Raw genomic sequence first — 19,660 nt, 5'->3', positions numbered from 1 at the left:
TTTGTCCCAGCTTACCCTTCCGCCTCGCCATATCCTCAAGTCCATTCTCTAGTAGGTCTGCATCTTTATTCCTGTCTTGCCTCTAGGTTCTTCATGACCTTTCTTTTTTTTTTTTTTTTTTAGATTCCATATATATGTGTTAGCATATGGCATTTGTTTTCCGCTTTCTGACTTACCTCACTCTATAAGACAGACTCTAGGTTCATCCACCTCACTACAAATAACTCAATTTCATTTCTTTTTTATGACTGAGTAATATTCCATTGTATATATGTGCCACATCTTCTTTATCCATTCATCTGTTGATGGACAATTAGGTTGTTTCCATGTCCTAGCTATTGTAAATAGAGCTGAAATGAATATTGTGGTACATGACTCTTTTTAAATTATGGTTTTCTCAGGGTATATGCCCAGTAATGGGATTGCTGGGTCATATGGTAGTTCTCTTTTTAGTTTTTTAAGGAACCTCCATACTGTTCTCCATAGTGGCTGTATCAATTTACATTCCCACCAAAAGTGCAAGAGGGTTCCCTTTTCTCTACACCCTCTCCAGCATTTATTGTTTGTAGATTTTTTGATAATGGCCATTCTGACCGGTGTGAGATGATATCTCATTGTAGTTTTGATTTGCATTTCTATAATGATTAATGATGTTGAGGATTCTTTCATGTCTTTGTTAGCAATCTGTATATCTTCTTTGGAGAAATGTCTATTTAGGTCTTCTGCCCATTTTTGGATTGGGTTGTTTGTTTTTTTGATACTGAGCTGCATGAGCTGCTCATAAATTTGGAGATTAATCCTTTGTCCGTTGCTTCATTTGCAAATATTTTCTCTCATTCTGAGGGTTGTCTTTTGGTCTTGTTTATGGTTCCCTTTGCTGTGCAAAAACTTTTAAGTTTCATTAGGTCCCATTTGTTGATTTTTTGTTTTTATTTCCATTCCTCTAGGAGGTGGGTCAAAAAGGATCTTGCTGTGATTTATGTCATAGAGTGTTCTGCCTATGTTTTCCTGATAGTATCTGGCCTTAAATTTAGGTCTTTAATCCATTTTGAGTTTATTTTTGTGTATGGTGTTAGGGAGTGTTCTAATTTCATTCTTTTACATGTAGCTCTCCAGTTTTCCCAGGATCACTTATTGAAGAGGCTGTCTTTTACCACTGTATATTCTTGCCTCCTTTATCAAAAAATAAGGTGAACGTAGGTGCAGGGGTTTATCTCTGGGGTCTCTATCCTTTTCCATTGATCTTTTTTTCTGTTTTTGTGCCAGTACCATACTGTCTTGATTACTGTAGCTTTGTAGTATAGTCTGAAGTCAGGGAGCCTGATTCCTCCAGCTCCGTTTTTCTTTCTCAAGATTGCTTTGGCCATTCAGGGTCTTTTGTGTTTCTATACAAATTGTGAAATTTTCTGTTCTAGTTCTATGAAAAATGCCATTGGTTGTTTGATAGGGATTGCATTGAATCTGTAGATTGCTTTGGGTAGTATAGTCATTTTCACAATGTTGATTCTTCCAATCCAGGAACATGGTACATCTCTCCATCTATTTGTATCATCTTTAATTTCTTTCATCAGTGTATTATAATTGTCTGCATATAGGTCTTTTGTCTCCTTAGGTAGGTTTATTCCTAGATATTTTACTCTTTGTGTTGCAATGGTAAGTGGAAGTGTTTTTTAATTTCACTTTCAGATTTTTCATCATTAGTGTATAGGAATGCAAGAGATTTCTGTGCATTAATTTTGTATCCTGCTACTTTACCAAATTCATTGATTAGCTCTAGTAGTTTTCTGGTAGCATCTTTAGGATTCTCTATGTATAGTATCATGTCATCTGCAAACAGTGACTGCTTTACTTCTTCTTTTCCAATTTGAATTCCTTTTATTTCTTTTCTTTCTCTGATTGCTGTGGCTAAAACTTCCAAACCTATGTTGAATAATAGTGGTGACAGTGGGCAACCTTGTCTTGTTCCTGATCCTAGTTTAAATGGTTTCAGTTTTTCACCATTGAGGATGATGTTAGCTGTGGGTTTGTCATTTATGGCCTTTATTATGTTGAGGTAAGTTCCCTCTATGCCTACTTTCTGGAGGGTTTTTATCATAAATGGGTGTTGAATTTTGTCAAAAGCTTTTTCTGCATCTATTGAGATGATCATATAGTTTTTCTGCTTCAATTTGTTAATATGGTGTATCACGTTGATTGATTTGCATATATTGAAGAATCCTTGCATTCCTGGGATAAACCCCACTTGATCATGGTGTATGATCCTTTTAATGTGCTCTTGGATTCTGTTTGCTAGTGTTTTATTGAGGACTTTTGCATCAGTGATATTGGCCTGTAGCTTTCTTTCTTTGTGACATCTTTGTCTGGTTTTGGTATCAGTGTGATATTGGCCTTGTACAATGAGTTTGAGTGTTTTCCTCCCTCTGCTATATTTTGGAAGAGTTTGAGGAGAATAGGTGTTAGCTCTTCTCTAAATGTTTGATAGAATTCTCCCGTGAAGCCATCTGGTCCTGGGCTTCTGTTTGTTGGAAGGTTTTTAATCAAAGTCTCAATTTCAGTGCTTGTGATTAATCTGTTTATATTTTCTATTTCTTCCTGGTTCAGTCTCAGAAGCTTGTGCTTTTCTAGGAATTTGTCCATTTCTTCCAGGTTGTCCATTTTATTGGCATATAGTTGCTTGTAGCAATCTCTCATGATCCTTTGTATTTCTGCAGTGTCAGTTGTTACTTCTCCTTTTAAATTTCTAATTCTATTTATTTGGGTCTTCCTTTTTTTCTTGATGTGTCTGGCTAATGGTTTATCAGTCTTGTTTATCTTCTCAAGGAACCAGCATTTAGTTTCATTGATCTGTGCTATTGTTTCCTTCATTTCTTTTTCATTTATTTCTGATCTGATCTTTATGATTCCTTTTCTTCTGCTAAGTTTGGGTTTTTTTGTTCTTCTTTCTCTAATTGCTTTAGGTGTAAGTTTAGGTTGTTTATTTGAGTTGTTTCTTGTTTCTTGAGATAAGATTGTACAGCTATAAACTTCCCTCTTAGAACTGCTTTTGCTGCATCCCATAGGTTTTGGGTCATCGTGTTTTCATTGTCATTTGTTTATAGGTAATTTTTGATTTCCTCTTAAATTTTTTAAGTGATCTCTTGGTTATTTAGTAGTGTATTGTTTAGCCTCCATATTTTTGTATTTTTTACAGAATTTTTCCTGTAATTGACATCCAGTCTCATAGCGCTGCAGTTGGAAAAGATGCTTGATATGATCTCAATTTTCTTAAATTTTCCAACGTTTGATTTGTGTCCCAAGATATGATCTATCCTGGAGAATTACCACTTGAGAAGAAAGTGTATTCTGTTTTCTTGGATGGAATGTCCTATAAATATCAATTAAGTCCATCTTGGTTAATGTATCATATAAAGCTTTTGTTTCCTTATTTATTTTCATTTTGGATGATCTGTCCATTGGTGAAAGTGGGGTGTTAATGTCCCCTACTATGATTGTGTCACTGTCGATTTCCCCTTTTATGGCTGTTAGAATCTGCCTTATGTGTTGAGGTGCTCCTATGTTGGGTGCATAGATATTTACAATTGTTATATCTTCTTCTTAGATTGATCCCTTGATCATTACGTAGTGTCCTTCTTTGTCTCTTGTAATAGTCTCTATTTTGAAGTCTATTTTGTCTGATATGAGAATTGCTACTCCAGCTTTCTTTTGATTTCCATTTGCATGGAATATCTTTTTCTATCCCCTCACTTTCAGTCTGTATGTGGCCCTAGGTCTCAAGTGGGTCTCTTTTAGACAACATATATATGGTTCTTGTTTTTGTATCCATTCAGCCAGACTATATTTTTTGGTTGGAGCATTTAATCCATTTACATGTAAGGTAGTTATCAATCTGTATGTTCCTATTACCATTTTCTTAATTGTTTTGGGTTTGTTACTGTAAGTTTTTTCCTTGTGTTTCCTGCCTAGAGAAGTTCCTTTAGCATTTGTTGTGAAGCTCGTTTGGTAGTGCTGAATTCTCTTAGCTTTTGCTTGTCTGTAAAGCTTTTAATTTCTCCTTCAAATCTGAGTGAGATCCTTGCTGGCTAGAGTAATCTTGGTTGTAGGTTTTTCTCCTTCATCACTTTAAATATGTCCTGCCACTCCCTTCTGGCTTGCAGAGTTTCTGCTGAAAGTTCAGCTCTTAACCTTATGGGGATTCCCTTGTATGTTATTCGCTGTTTTTCCCTTGCTGCTTTTAATATTTTTTCTTTGTATTTAATTTTTGATAGTTTGACTAATATGTGTCTTGGCTTGTTTCTCCTTGGATTTATCCTGTATGGGACTCTCTTTGATTCCTGGACTTGATTAACTATTTCCTTTCCCGTATTAGGGAAGTTTTCAAGTATAATCTCTTCAAATATTTTTTCAGTCCCTTTCTTTTTCTCTTCTTCTTCTGGGAGCCCTATAATTCGAATGTTGGTGCGTTTAATGTTGTCCCAGAGGTCTCTGAGACTGTTTTCAGTTCTTTTCATTCTTTTTTCTTTATTCATAAAAATATGCTCAACCTTGTTAATATCCATATAAATGGAACTTAAAACCATTAGGTATAATTTTACACCTAATAGAATGGCAAAATTTAAGATTTCTGATGTAACCAACTATTGAAGAGAATGTGTGTCAAAGGGAAATTTTATATATTGCTGAATGTAAACCGGTAATACTACTTTGGGAAAAACATTATACTTTATTGTGTAATTTATACTAGATATACCCCATAACCTAGTAATTGTATTCTTAAGTTCTGGTGTATGCTAAGCAGTGGGTCTCATATTTAAATGTACTTACAAATTACTTGGGAATCTTGTTAAAATGTGATTCTGATTCAGTAGGTCTGGGACAGGGCCTGAAATTCTGCAACTGCACAATGCTCCCAGGTGAGGCTGACTCTACATAGTCAGGATTTAGAGCACTGACTTTCAGACTTTTTGATTATGACTTCATTGTAGAAAATACATTTTAAATCCCTATTTGGTACATACATTTACAGTTAAAAGATGTCTGCGACTCCATCTAGTTCAATCTCTCATTCCCAGCAAGAATAATTTCTTCAGCATTATGTACATAAATAGTTATTGTTAAGTCATTTGTCTTCTGTTCTAATGAAAGAACACTTACTATTTCCCTGGATTGTTAGTTCCATTATCAGGTAGCTCTAAATGTTAGAAAGTTTCTTCCTCATTTTAAGCCAGTGTTTGTTCATGTAATTTCTAGACAGGATACAAAGTTCTACCCTTTATTCCAGCAAAGAAAAACATCTATATTTTCTTTGCACAGTAGTCCTTCAAGGTAATTTAATTATTGTAAAATCATGATAGAAAGAAAAAGACAACAATCAACTGTCTTCTAGATAGTATTTCTAGTTTGGTTCTTGAATTGTCTCTAAGAGATCTTGAATCATCTAATCTTCTATTTAACACATTTACTAATATATCACAAGCAAATGCATTTTGATTTTTTTGTGTTATAGGACACAAATATCTATTTGGCTGGCACTGAAGAAGGTTATATTCACAAATGTTCTTGTTCATATAATGAGCAATATCTAGATACCTACAGAGGACACAAGGTTAGTTTAATTATAGTAGGTATGGAAAATTTTATCTTGTAATATTTCTGAAAAAAATAGTATCATTAGGCACAGCATTTTTAATGCAATAATTTACAACTTCAGAGTTAAAAATAGCAGCTTGAATTAAGTGCTTTCTTATACAGAAAACACCAATAATATGGGGGTCATTTAATTTGGCTTCTAGGTATCCTTGATTTCTTCTTGCCAGTTGTGGAAGCCACAATTTTTATTTGTTTCTAAAAGACTTTGCTTATGTTGACATGCTGATCCCAGAGTAAAATTGTCTCTGGCATATACCTACTCTCTACATTTTTTATGATTGTTCCAACTATGTTTTCTTCATTTTCTCCCTTATTTCTGTTTATTTTCCTTAACATTCCTTATATTTTTAAAAGTAGTATAATATGTATTAATATTTAGTGAGTATTGTAGCAACTATATTTTTATGTTTCTGAATGGCATAATTTAGGGAAGAGATTCAATTTATGGCCTTACTCTCAGCTAAAATAATACCCACACAATAATTACATGGTGTATAAGCTTTTAGAAATCTGAGCATTTTTAATTTGTTGGTCAAATTTAAAGTATAAGAGGTTAAATCCTACTTACCTATGTATTTTAATTTATTTTTCTAATTTCAGGGTCCAGTGTATAAAATAGCATGGAATCCATTTTGTCATGATGTATTCTTAAGCTGTTCTGCAGATTGGGGCGTTATTATATGGCAACATGAGAATCTTAAGCCATTTTTGAGTTTTTATCCAACTACTTATGTTGTTTATGATGTTGCCTGGTCTCCAAAATCATCCTATATATTTGCAGCTGCAAACGAGAGCAGAGTGGAGATTTGGGACCTTCACATCAGCACGTAAGTGTTAATATTTTTCTTGGAGTTATTTCTAATAGAAGCAGTTCAATCTAAATGATACCTGATAGTATTGACATTGGTTAGAGAGAACTGTAGTTACTTTAAAACAAGTAATAGTTTACACTGTCAGAGTCCTTTGTGAATAAAGAGATATGCCAGGATAATAAATATATTTTTGAACCTGCAAAGTATTATTTAAGAAAAACAAGGAATGTAGCGTAAAATTATGACATGGGGAAAAAGTTTGCAAAACATTCACGTGGAAAGAAGGTATTTTAACTTTTCAATATCCATGTTTGCTTAATTCTTGTCAGCTGTTCAATACTGTTTCAAATATCCTGAATTAATAACTATACCAACAAAATTCATCCCCAGTGTTTCCACAGAAGACATTAAAATACGACCAAATTAGTTTTTCATTTTCTTCAACCAAAATAGTCTTTCTTAGTCCTTTTTGTGCAAAAATATTACAAGAGCAATTTAAATGGAAACACTGAAATAACATGCCAACATTTCAGAGCACATTTAAAACACCCAGATAATTCTTGAAATTACCATATTCTAAAATAGAATAATATATTAATGTTAATTACTTATACCATACATCATTTTAAAAATATTTGAATGAAAAATATTTGAATGAAAATAGGTTACCTTACTCCATCTCCATAAACTTTTACAGGCTGATATAGGATATCATAACTAGCTTGAATTCTCTGTTATTGCCTCGTTTATGGAAAAATGCAGAGAGGCACTGTTCTAATTGTGTCTAATTAACTAAAGGCTTTCTATAATAAGATAAAGAAAAGGAGCAAAATAAGTATTTTTTATAATATTTACTTACTCTCTTACCTTGCTTTAAAACATATTTGAAGGGGTATGCATTTAATTAATATTTTTTATTTTAAGTGTTACACCAAAGTTATGAGAGTGCCATCTAGGCCATCTATCCTTTTTAATATGAAAGTTTATACAATGCTGGAATAAAGTATTTAATGGTTCTGTAATACTTATTCAATCAATATTTCAATATTGGAAAATATTGGAGGTCTTTAGGCAAGTTATTATCAGATGAAACATGGAAATACATTCTTGTTTAAAATAAATGAAATAAAATTCAATGGGTTTATTATTAATTGCAAATTTTTTCCTAGAGATTAGTAACTTAGTAACTGGAAAATTTCATCATGGCTTGTTCTGTAAAACAGTTTGACCCAAAAATCAAGGATTACAACACAAAGCAATTTATTTTTGTGTATGAGATGACTAAGGTAGAAAGTGACTACTTAAATGATCCTACCTCTGATTTTATTTTTTCTAGTAAAATTGTAGTTCCCAGGGCAACATTTCTTCAGAAGTATGCAAGTGACTGCTGCTGTTATTTTATAAGGGTGTCAATGAATTGCTTTGGATAACCAAGAGTAGCAAAGGTTCTTGTTCAGAGAACCTTTGGACAAGGTTTTCAATCTTGTTCAGATTCATTTATTTTTTAATTTAATTTTTAATCTTTTTAAATAAATTGATTTATTTTATTTTATTTTTGGCTGCGTTGGGTCTTCGTTGCTGCCTGCGGGCTTTCTTTAGTTGCCGTGAGCGGGGGCTACTCTTCGTTGTGATGTATGGGCTTCTTATTGCCATGGCTTTTCTTCTTGTGGAACACGGGCTCTAGGCACACGGGCTTCAGTAGTTGTGGCATGCAGGCTCGGTAGTTGTGGCTCATGGGCTCTAGAGCACAGGCTCAGTAGTTGTGGTGCACAGGCTTAGTTGCTCCACAGGGATGTGGGATCTTCCCGGACCAGGGCTCAAGCCCATGTCCCCTGCATAGGCAAGCGGATTCTAAACCACTGCGCCACCAGGGAAGCCCGAGATTCACTTATGTTCCAGAGGTTCATTTGGATCAAAACATCCTTCTGTTAAGAGACATTTATTATTTAAGGAGTTGTATTAGGGATCTTCAGAGAAACTAAACCAATAAAGAGAGAGAGAGATTTAAAAATATTGGCTCACATGATCGTGGGACCTGGCAAGTCCCAAGCCGGCATGACAGGCTGGCAACCTGGAATTTCCATCAGAGGAGTCCATGTTGCAGTCTTGAGTACAAAGGCAGTCTGGAGGCAGAATTTTATTCTACTTCAGGGACCTCAGTCTTTTCTTTTTTTTTTTTTTTTTTTTTTTGGTTGTACGCGGGCCTCTCACTGTTGTGGCCCCTCCAGTTGTGGAGCACAGGCTCAGCGGCCATGGCTCACGGGCCCAGCCGCTCCACGGCATGTGGGATCTTCCCGGATCGGGGCACGAACCCATGTCCCCTGCATCGGCAGGCGGACTCTCAACCACTGCGCCACCAGGGAAGCCCCCTCAGTCTTTTCTTTTAAGGCTTTCAATAGATTGGATGAGGCCAACTCACTTTACGGAGGGTAATCTGCTTTATTCAAATTCTACTGATTTAAGTTAATCATATCTAAAAAAAAAAAAAAAAAAACCTTCACAGCAACGTGTAGACTGGTGTTTGGCCAAGTTAATGCATAAAATTACTCATCATGGGAGTTTAAATTATGAGTTCACATCTTAATTGTGAACTGCTTTCATTTATTTGGTTGAAATTAGTTTATTGATAAAATGAAAGTTTTGATTGAATAAAGAGTGAGAAGCAGTTATTTTGCTTTTGGAAACACATAAAGAAGCTTTTGGTTTTTGTTACATGAAATCACAAATATCTCAGATTTTTCTTAGTCTGTATATAAAAAGAACAGAGTAACAACAACTAAATTTACAAATAAAATATTTCATTACAGTTTGGACCCTCTGATTGTGAATGTTGCTAAACCTGGAATTAAGTTCACAACTGTTCTCTTCACTAAGCAAACAGATTGCCTTCTGGTGGGAGACAGTGATGGACAAGTTGCTGTGTATGAATTAAGAAATATGCCCACTGCTTTGGACTCTAACTGGGTAAGACTCAAAAGTCAAAATTTATGTCATTCTATGATTTTATTCAAGTTGTAATTTTGTGTCATGGAAGAGATTAACATTTCTTAAACGTATGTTAAGTGTGGTTCAATGGAAAGAATGTAAATCCCAAGAGTTGCTACCTAGTAGGCGTGGCCCCTACTAGGCTTATTTTCTTTGAGTCTCACATTCTCTATCTGTAAAGTTAAATAATGTTGTTGGGCAGAATAATTATAAATATTATATGAAAGAACTTAAAATTGTCCCTAGTATATGATTGGGACTGCTTACTGCAAATATTCAAAGACTATTACAAGAAATATTTTTAGATATTATCCAGTGTTCCTGAAATTGGCATTTGTTTCTGTTGGTTTAGCATTATCCTCTTCTCTTACTCTGATTTTCAAATATCAAAACTTTGTTGTAAAACTTTGACAAGCAAATCCATATTACTAGATGCCCATTATTTTAAGAATTATTTATGTAATTATATATTTACTTATTTATTGTTTAAAAAATTTTTTTAATTGAAGTATAGCTGATTTACAATGTTATATTAGTTTCAGGTGTACAACATAGTGATTTGATATTTTTATAGAGTATACTTAAAGTTATTATAAAATATTGGGTATATATCCTGTGTTGTACATTACATACTTGTATCTTATTTATTTTATACCTGGTAATTTGTACCTCCTTAATCCCCTTCTCTTGTCTGCTCCTTTCCCCTCCCCCACTAATTTGTTCTCTGTATCTATGAGTCATTTTTCTGTTTTGTTACATTCATTCATTTGTTTTATTTTTTAGATTCCACATATATGTGAAAACATATAGTGTTTATTTTTCTCTGACTTACTTCACTAAACATAACACCCTCCAGGTCCATCCATGTTGCTGCAAATGGCAAAATTTTATTTTTTATGGCTGAGTAATATTCCATTGTATATATACCATATAGATGCCCATTATTTTCAAGACGGCTTTTCAGTTTTTTCTGTTTATGTTTAAATTTCTATTTTAAGGAGTAATCTGGCAATTATTATCATGAATATATCAACATGTTAAAAATATTAAAAATATTAAAAATATGTACAAATCAATGAGAAAAAGCATTAAGACTCCAATAGAAGTGTGAGTAATGGTCAGGAACAGTTCATTCACAAAAAATGGCTAGTAAATATATTTTAAAATTTAACCTCACTAATAAAAAATTGTTAAATTAAAATGTGATACCATTCTCATATATCAAATTAACAAAGTTTTTTTAAATTGGACTACTTATTCCTGGCAAACATTTGATAAGATAAGTCCTCTCCCATACTGATGGTTGAAATAGAAATTGGTATAACTTCTTTGGGAGCAATTTGGCAATCTGAACCAGAATTGTCCACTTTAGGGACTCTGTCCTACAGAAATATTCATAAAGGCAATCAAAGAAATTAGTTATAGCATATTTTGTGATAGGATGAGGAAAAAAGAAAAAGAAACAAAAGGAAAGAAAAAAAGAGAAAAAGAAAAAGGAAACTATCTAAATATCCAACCAGAGGGAAATATGACCAGGAATGTCAGATGTGCTGATTAGATTTGGGGCACATGTCGGAGGTGCAGTTCTACTCCAACCATATGGACTATAAATGTTAAACAAACAAACAAGCAAGCAAACAAACAGAGAATACCTACCTACATACATACTAGCTTGCTTGGGACTTTGTACTTGTTATTCCCTCTCCCTAAAATCCACACAGTTTGTTCCTCTACCCACTGCAAGTCTTTGCTCAAATGTCACTTTCTTAGTGAAGTCTTCACTGGCCACCTTATTTAAAATTGCAACCTCCACTCTTGCCCACACTCCCTATTCAATACTCTTCCATAACTTATTTTTCGTAGTAACACTTACTTGGTATATACCATATTCTTTATTGATTTATTTTGTTAATTGCTAGTCTTCCACAGCTAGATTATAAGTGCCACATAAACAGTGAATTTTGTCTCTTTTGCTCTGGGCTATATCCCTGTGGCCTAGTACAGTGCCTGGCTTGTAGTAGTTAGTCAATAGATGTTTTTGAATAAATATGCATTGAAAAACTAGAGAAAAATTCAACATATTAGAAGCATTATTTTTTAGGGGTACAATCATGAATGAATTTTAGTCTTTTACTTATCCATTTTACAAATCATTACACTACACAAAGTAATTTAAAAAATACATTGGTCTCCTTACATAACAATTTTAGTCTGCTCTGAGATGTGCAACCCTAATGGCTTATTTTTTCCATATAAAACATTTTAATATTTTCAATTTCTCGCACATTCATTGAATGCAAGATATTTTAAGAGGATGCGGATGTTTGTGGTCACAGTGGAACTTGTTTAAGATACACAGCTCAACAACCAAAAGAAATTAAAAGAGAATTTTATTCTTTATTTAAGTCTCTCAAAGAAACATTAAAATGGATCCAAATATATAGTTCATAGTACTCCTTTTTCTTCTTCTGTCCATATCTCTCAAACCCTAAATATAGCTTCAAGGCCTAAACCCATCCCTTTTTGTCTCTGTAATTCTTTCAGTTCTATCCCAAAAGAGCTCTAAGAACTTGTCCACAAACTCTGAACTTGGGGCAGTGGGGAGGGAGACTTGAATTGTTTCAAAATTTTTCTTAGTATGTGTTGGTGTACTGGTAGAAGGGAATCTATAAGCATTAGCATGTTGATTCTTTTTATCACATATATTTTTCTGCAGGACCTATCAAGTACTACAACAATTTATCAATATAAATTATAATATTTTGTATACATGTCTTTCTTACTGGTTTGAGCTGCTTGAAAATTGTATGCTCAAGTGTCTAGCATAGTCCTAGCACATAATAGGCATTCAGCAAATGTTGAATAGATGTGTGAATGAACAAACCTATAAACAAAATGAATATAGTTTCTAAGAAAGAAGCAACATATGCTTAAGAAACATAATCAAGTCATAAAGAACAAAATAAACTCCTATAGGAGCACAGAGCAGGACAACAGTTGACTTTTGAAAGGAGAATAGGAAGAAGAAAAGGAAAAAATAAGAATGCTATGGAGAAGCCTTTCGCACAGGAGATTAAATTTCAACTGTGTTTTGGAGGATTAGGATTTTCTCTTGTAGACAAGAGTGTAGAATTGTTATTCCAGACTGAGTGAAAGGTTTAAGCAAAGATATGGAATTGAAAAGGTTCATGGCACTTTTCATGTGGAAATGGTGAGTAGATTTTTTTGACTGGTAAAGAGATTGCTTGAGATAAAAACAAGAAAAGGGCCAGTTGTGCCATCTGGGACCAGAAAATGTATGACTGCCATCATGAGGAATTTGAACTTTATTCTATAGATTATGGAAAGCCATTTAATGTTTACAATTCTAGAAGTGACATGGGGGGAAACATTAGGTCCCCATCTCACATTTTGTACAATGGTGAACTCCAAATTGATTGAAGACTGTGAAAAGTAAACGAACTCCTAGAAGAAAATGTAGGATAATACATTTAAGGTCAAGGATAGATTTTTTTTTTAAATGACCACCCCAAATCCCCTAATTTTTTCAATTTTTTCCTTTTTCTTCTTTTTTCTTTCTTTCTTTTCTTTTTTTTTTTTTTGTGGTACGTGGGCCTCTCATTGTTGTGGCCTCTCCCGTTGTGGAGCACAGACTCCGGACGCGCAGGCCCAGCAGCCATGGCTCACGGGCCCAGCCGCTCCACGGCATGTGGGATCTTCCCGGACCGGGGCACGAACCCGTGTCCCCTGCATCGGCAGGCGGACTCTCAACCACTGCGCCACCAGGGAAGCCCTCCTTTTTCTTTATTTGTAAAATGGGTATAATATTGGTACCAGAATCAAAGGTTGTTAGAAAGATTGAGTGAATATGTGCAAAGTAGTTAGAACTGTTGCTGGCACATAGTAAGCTCTCAATAAATCTCAATTATTCTTTGTATGATTATTATGTCAAAATTAACATTTTCTGTTCAGGATTCCTTATGCCAAGTTAAAAGAAACAGATTGGAAGAAGGAATTCCAAGATATATAAAAGACATTTTATATCCAAAATGTATAAAGAACTCCTACAAAACAATAAGAACAACTCAATTTTTTAAATAGGCAATGTATAAAATATTAACTCAGAGTAGAGGAAACTAGATTATCAAATAAACTTGTGAAGCAATAATCATTCTCACTAATAATGAGGGGATGTGCAATTAAAATTATACAAGATACCAGTTCATATTGATCAGATTTACAAAAATTAAAATATTAGTCAATATCAAGTATTAACAGAGTTGTAGGGAACTAGGAATTCTTATGCAAGGGTCATGGGAATATGTCAAGATTCTCTTGCACAAGTGTACCAGGAGACATGTATAAGGTAGCAATGTGAGTTTTTTTTAATGTTTCTTTTAGACATAGAGAAGATTACTCAGTCTAGGTTCATTTCAAACATTCACATTCAAATATGTTACAAAATTTTTAAAAAACTTTAGTTCACCTTAAGCTCTTACATTTAGATTATATATTTTATTATTTTAAGTCTAGGAAACTTTAATACCACTTTTAAGGGAGTTTTTGTAACAATTAAATTTCTTTAAATTCTTTAAATTACATTTATAGATTTAATATATTGGATTTTTAAGTACTTCAATTTTTTTATTAATTTAATATATTTAATATATTGAATATGCTGAATCTTAAACTTTCCTAAATGTTTCAATGCTCTTTACAAATTTATAATAGTTACATCTATGATTACAAGTCTAAATCAATTATCTAATCACACATTAAAATTAGAATCACAAATTTATTTGTTAGACAATCAAATATGACAAATTCTTTTATATGTAATGAATATTTAAAATTCCAAGTATGTACAAATTCCTTAATACAAAAATATTAAAATTACCTGTTTGATTTGCTACATTATTTCTATACACAACTTTTATTCTTCTCAGGCTAAAAATATGTTTTCCCAATAAAGAAACAAGTGAAACATTCCAAGTAGCTTTGGAGATTATTTTCTCAACTGGCTGCGATGCATATTGACAGTAGATGTTTAAGGGCATTTTGCAGACTACCTTGGCTGCCAGGCTGAGCCCTATTTTACAGTTGATTTGTCAATGCCCTCCATATGGAATAGTCCCAAAACCCGTGTCTCCTCACGTCTAGTTATATATTACCAGCATATTCCATCTTCTCATGGAAGTCTGCAACCCTGAATGTGTTGCTGCATTACTTGATTCATTTCAGTTCATTTATTGACTGTGTCATTAATTCTAAATTACTACAGTTTTCCTATCTGGTAGGACTATAATTGTTCTAGATGTTTAAATGACATCTGTTTGGATTCTGTATATCTCCCAGGGCTTTGTTTAATTTGTTGGTAGTGGTCTAAAAGACATGCAAATGAGAAAAGAATGTTCATAACAGCCTTGTTTCTACATTGATAAATTGGAAACAATCTAAATGATCATCAGTGGGAGACTGGATAAATAAAATATGGCATAATTACATAAGTGATTACAACACAGAAGTTTAAATGATATATATTTCAATGTGTCAATATGACAAATTTTGAATAAACCTTAAAAAACACAGTGTTGAGTGACAAAAACAAATTGCAGGAAGGTAAATACAATATGTTATGATTTATGTAATATTATTTAAACACAAAAATCAAAATTATGTCCTTTACTGGTTATATTTATAGTTAGTAAAAGAAAAGAATATAGACTGGAATGTGAAAGAAAAATGTTTCATTTTTGTTTTGATTTGAATCAGTTAGAGACATCTTTTATTTTGAGCAGTATGCTCTGTAAGCAGAAGGCTAAGCTCAGAGAGTCTGAATGTTTTCGACAAATGTGTGTGTGTGTGTGTGTGTGTGTGTATTAATGATTTCAGTGCTGCTGAGCAAAATTTTCTTTTAACAAATATATTCCATACATTAGTATAAATACAATTTCCTAATACAAATAAGTTTTTCATTCTTTTTGGCCATTATATTTTAAAGGTTCAGGGTTATATTTCTGAGAGATTAAACAAAAAATTATAAATCAGGTTTTTAACCACAAGCTTAACTGATACGCTTCCTCCTTAGCTTTTCAGAGAAGAATTATAATCATAAAAGTAATTTAAAGTCTCAAAGTAATTAATGTCAAACCATTATTTCCCATCAAGATGTCTTACCAAGTAACATTATGACCTACAATTTCTTCATTAATTTTAACCAAGAGTTAATCAAAATTTTGGAAGTCATATGATTTCACTATATAGGAAAGATGTACATCAAATTTATGATAAAGGCTGCCTCTGGAAAGTGAAAGATGAGGGAAGAATAGGATTGGGGAAGGGTACAAAGAGAATTTCATCAGTAAAGTTTTATTTCTTTTATTAGAAAATATTCAAGGCAAAGATGATGTTTGTTGATTTGGGGTAAATATGTGTTTCACAAAGGCAAAGTACCAGACAGCCCATGCATAAAGTTTACTGGAGCAGGGTTCACTGAGAAAAACCCACGGAGAAGGGATCAATAGCAATTTTAGGACCACAACACCCACTCGTATTCTCATTGCCCATCACTTTCTGTGGCCTTGCACAGCAGGAGATGGACTTTGATCCTTGGGCTGTGGAGGAGGTTTTAAGTGACATAATTTCTGAAACTCTGGACCCTCCCAATGTGATCATGGGTCAGAGTATTATTGTGATAGTACATGGCAGAACATTGGCTCTAGCCTTATCCTACTGACTCAGGGCTCATGGTTAGGGGTAACATCAGCCTGATGCCTGACAGGAACAGGCGGTTGGGGTCCAAGCCTTGCAGTTATAACTTTGTGATGTAGCTAGCTGTTGACAGGATTTACCACCACATTAACATTTATTGTTTGTTGAAGCACCAACTCCTCTCCTGGTGTGATGGGGTTTGGTTGATGGGGGCCTAAGTCTTGCATTGAACAGAATTATGGCTTAAGCACTTGGCAGAAGCTAATTTCAGTGGCATAAACCAACTCCTTTTCTGGAGGCAGCCTGTAGAGAATCACTCCTAAATACTATATCTACTCTTATGTTTCAGTATACAAATGTTTGCCATCTTTTCCTCTGTACTTTTGAGTGTACATTTTTTCCCAAATTAAAGGGAAAACAAAAAGTTAAGTGAAATTGTCAAAAATATAAACACACACACACACGTGTGTGTGTGTGTGTGTATATATATATATATATATATATATATATACACACACATTAATGTTGAGAGACACTGAAGACAGAAAAAATAGACTGTTCATTCAATAAATATTTACTGAGTATACACTATATGACAGGGTCTGTTTTAGGCACTAAGAATACAACTGTGAACAAACTACAGTAATGATCTACTACGTTTGCCCAAGTGAGAGACTGAACTAGATTTAGGTAGGTTTGAGAAACAACTTAGCAACTGATTTGATGTGTCAGAGCTTAAAGGATGGGGAAGTACCAAAGTGTATAGTATAGGTTAAAAGACAGGAACTTACTTATGTATTATCTAAGGTGTTTATAACTCTTTAGAGTTTATAAAACACTTTCACCTACATTAGCTCATTCACCTCTTACAACAGTTTTTGGAAGTGGATGTTAATATTTCCATTATGCATTCAAGAAACTAAGATTCCCAGATATCAGTGATTTCCTCAAGATCACCTATATGTGATAGAGAAAACTCTAGTCTTCTGCTTCCAATTCCCATCTTTTCACTATGTCTTTCTTGAAAACTCACCTCCCATCTTTGGTTTCATTTACCCTTTTAGTACAAAGATCATTATTATTAAATGAAATACAAAATCCACATAGAAATTCAGACATTTTACTCTCTCTAAATCAAACACTACAGATCAACAAAGAGCTTAAGATAGCATCAAGACTAAAAGTTATTTTACAGATGAGAAAACTGAGATTTAAGCATTAAAGCTAAACAGGAGCTGCCAAAATTGTCCCTTTACTGAATCCTTATAAAATTGTTTTTCAAACTTCATTAAGAGAATCTCTCATAGGAAAGAGCATGTTCATACTAGGAAGTAAATGTTATTATTTAAACTTACCTTGGTTTGTTTCATTTTATAATCTTATTGGATGCCCTTTATGTGTGTATCACTAGCTTATAAATTTTAAATGACATTTTAAAGACTACTTTACATCTTAATTTGTGTTTTATTGCATTTTAATTGTGTGACTTTTTTTTTTTCTTTTCAGGGAAATATAATAGATACTTTTCTTGGGCCCAAGTCAAATCAAAGCATAATTCATCATCAGTAGTATCTTTTTTGTTGTTGTTTAAAGGAACAGTGTTTAATATCCAATAGTCTGGTTTGTATGCAGTGAGCTGGGATTTTGATTATAGAACACAATATTTGATGTATAACTTCCATCTAAATTTAATATAAACTTAATGAACTTTTACTTCAGAGAAATGTGATTAGTTTGTGATTTAAGCTAATTGTAAGAGTTTTACTGGGTTTTTCTTAATTTTTTGAAATTTATTTCTATTCTTTTTCTTAGTCATAGTCCAAGTACATATATGTACTTATAAAATATCCAAACAAGTTAGAAATTGTTATTCCTTTAGAAGCAAAGCTTGGAAAGTATTAGAATTATTTAAACCAGAATCTTTATTAAGACAAAGTTCCATACACTTTTAAATCTTCTGCTTTCTGAGCTGTGTTTTCCAGGGTTTATGAATTTTGCAGGTGTTAGTATTGTGAGAATACTGGATTTTCATACCCAATTTTAAATAAGAATTTTATACTCTTAGATCTGAGAGCTGAAACTATAGAACATTGTTAGACTATTTGACAAACAAAAGACATGACAATAAATGTCAGAATTGCATTGTTTGGCCAGCAGGCATCATACACTCAATTCAGAGAGAATTAGTCTGGGACACATCAGGGCATCCTCCTCTGCATCCTTCAGAATCTGCTCTGGGTTTTAAGTCCAGACTTAAGTGGGCCTAGAGATAAAATAGAAGTCCCTGATCTGTAGTTTGCATCAGGATGTTATTTTGTGAAGGGTTCTAGAGCAAGCTTGTGGAAATTGGAGGAGTGGGAGGCAGCAACTCCTCCAAATATAGCTTGCTAACTGTCTGTTCCATGCTGTTTGTCTTAAAAAGTCTTGCAGTTTGTTAACTGGGACCATAGGACAGTATAGCCTGTTCTATAAAGCATTCTAAGTGGAGAGGAGAGGATAAGTCACTTGAAATTCACTAAACTGTCTGAAAAATAATATTAAAAATGAGAATGGAATCAGAGCAGCTGTGGGAATTATCAATCTCCATTTCTTTGGAGCCATCCTTTAAACAAAAGCAAGGCAATTTTTAGGTGGACTGAAAGCTAAGGTCAGGTTATAAGGATTATAAATTTTCTGCTGGTGTAAGTCATTAACTCTTTGTCTTTTAAAAAGATTTGGACTTTCCATAATACTTTGTATAACAAATTAAAAGTTAATTTAATTGAAAAAATGTGTGTTTTTATTATATATTTTTGATCTTAAAAAATTTTCACATGTTCTATTCTCATTGCTCATCAGGCCTAAATGAAAAATAAAGCTATTTTATTCTTCTTGGATCCTGGGCAACTGATCCTGAACTGAACCTATTCCACTGTATGGAATCATACAATATATAGCCTTTTCAGATTGGCTTCTTTCATTTAGTAATATGAATTTAAGGTTCTTTCATGTCTTCTCATGGCTTTATAGCTCATTCCTTTTTAGTGCTGAATAATATTCCATTGTCTGGATGTACCACAGTTTGTCATTCACCTACTGAAGGACATTTCATTTGAGTCCAAATTTTGGCAATTATGAATAAAGTTGCTATAAGCATCTTTGTACAGTTTTTTATGTGGAATAAGTTTTCAACTCCTTTGAGAAAATACCAAGGAGTGCAATTGCTGGATCGTATGGTAAGAGTATGTTTAGTCTTGTAAAAAAACAAAACAAAACCCTGAGCCATCTTCCAAAGTGGCTATACCGTTTTTCATTCCCACCAGCAATGTATGAGCGTTCCTGTTGCTCTACATCCTTGCCAGCTTTGGTATTATCAGTGTTCCAGATTTCAGCCATTCTAATGGGTGTGTAGTGGTACCTCATTATAGTTTTAATTTTCATTTCCTGATAACATATAGAGTTTACCATAAAATGTTAAGAATTGAATGAGAATTCTGCTCAGTTGTTAGCCATCTCTTTTTATCTTT

At 33.5% G+C, this 19,660-nt stretch overlaps 1 protein-coding gene across 1 annotated transcript in view; it reads left to right on the top strand.

Moving 5' to 3' along the window:
• The window catches only part of DNAI4 (dynein axonemal intermediate chain 4), a gene marked incomplete at both ends in the record, with an annotated part of 115,728 nt that extends 98,005 nt beyond the window's left edge, over nt 1–17,723 (top strand). Inside the window, 4 exon segments of the mRNA XM_079721049.1 lie at nt 5,504–5,602; nt 6,247–6,473; nt 9,266–9,422; nt 17,661–17,723. Coding sequence (XP_079577175.1) covers nt 5,504–5,602; nt 6,247–6,473; nt 9,266–9,422; nt 17,661–17,723 — 546 coding nt within the window.
• Between the last annotated feature and the right edge of the window lie 1,937 nt (nt 17,724–19,660).

This window comes from Hyperoodon ampullatus (genome assembly GCF_949752795.1).
Source record: "Hyperoodon ampullatus genome assembly, chromosome: 2".
Lineage (NCBI taxonomy): Eukaryota > Metazoa > Chordata > Mammalia > Artiodactyla > Ziphiidae > Hyperoodon > Hyperoodon ampullatus.
This window is presented reverse-complemented; position numbering and strand designations above follow the sequence as displayed.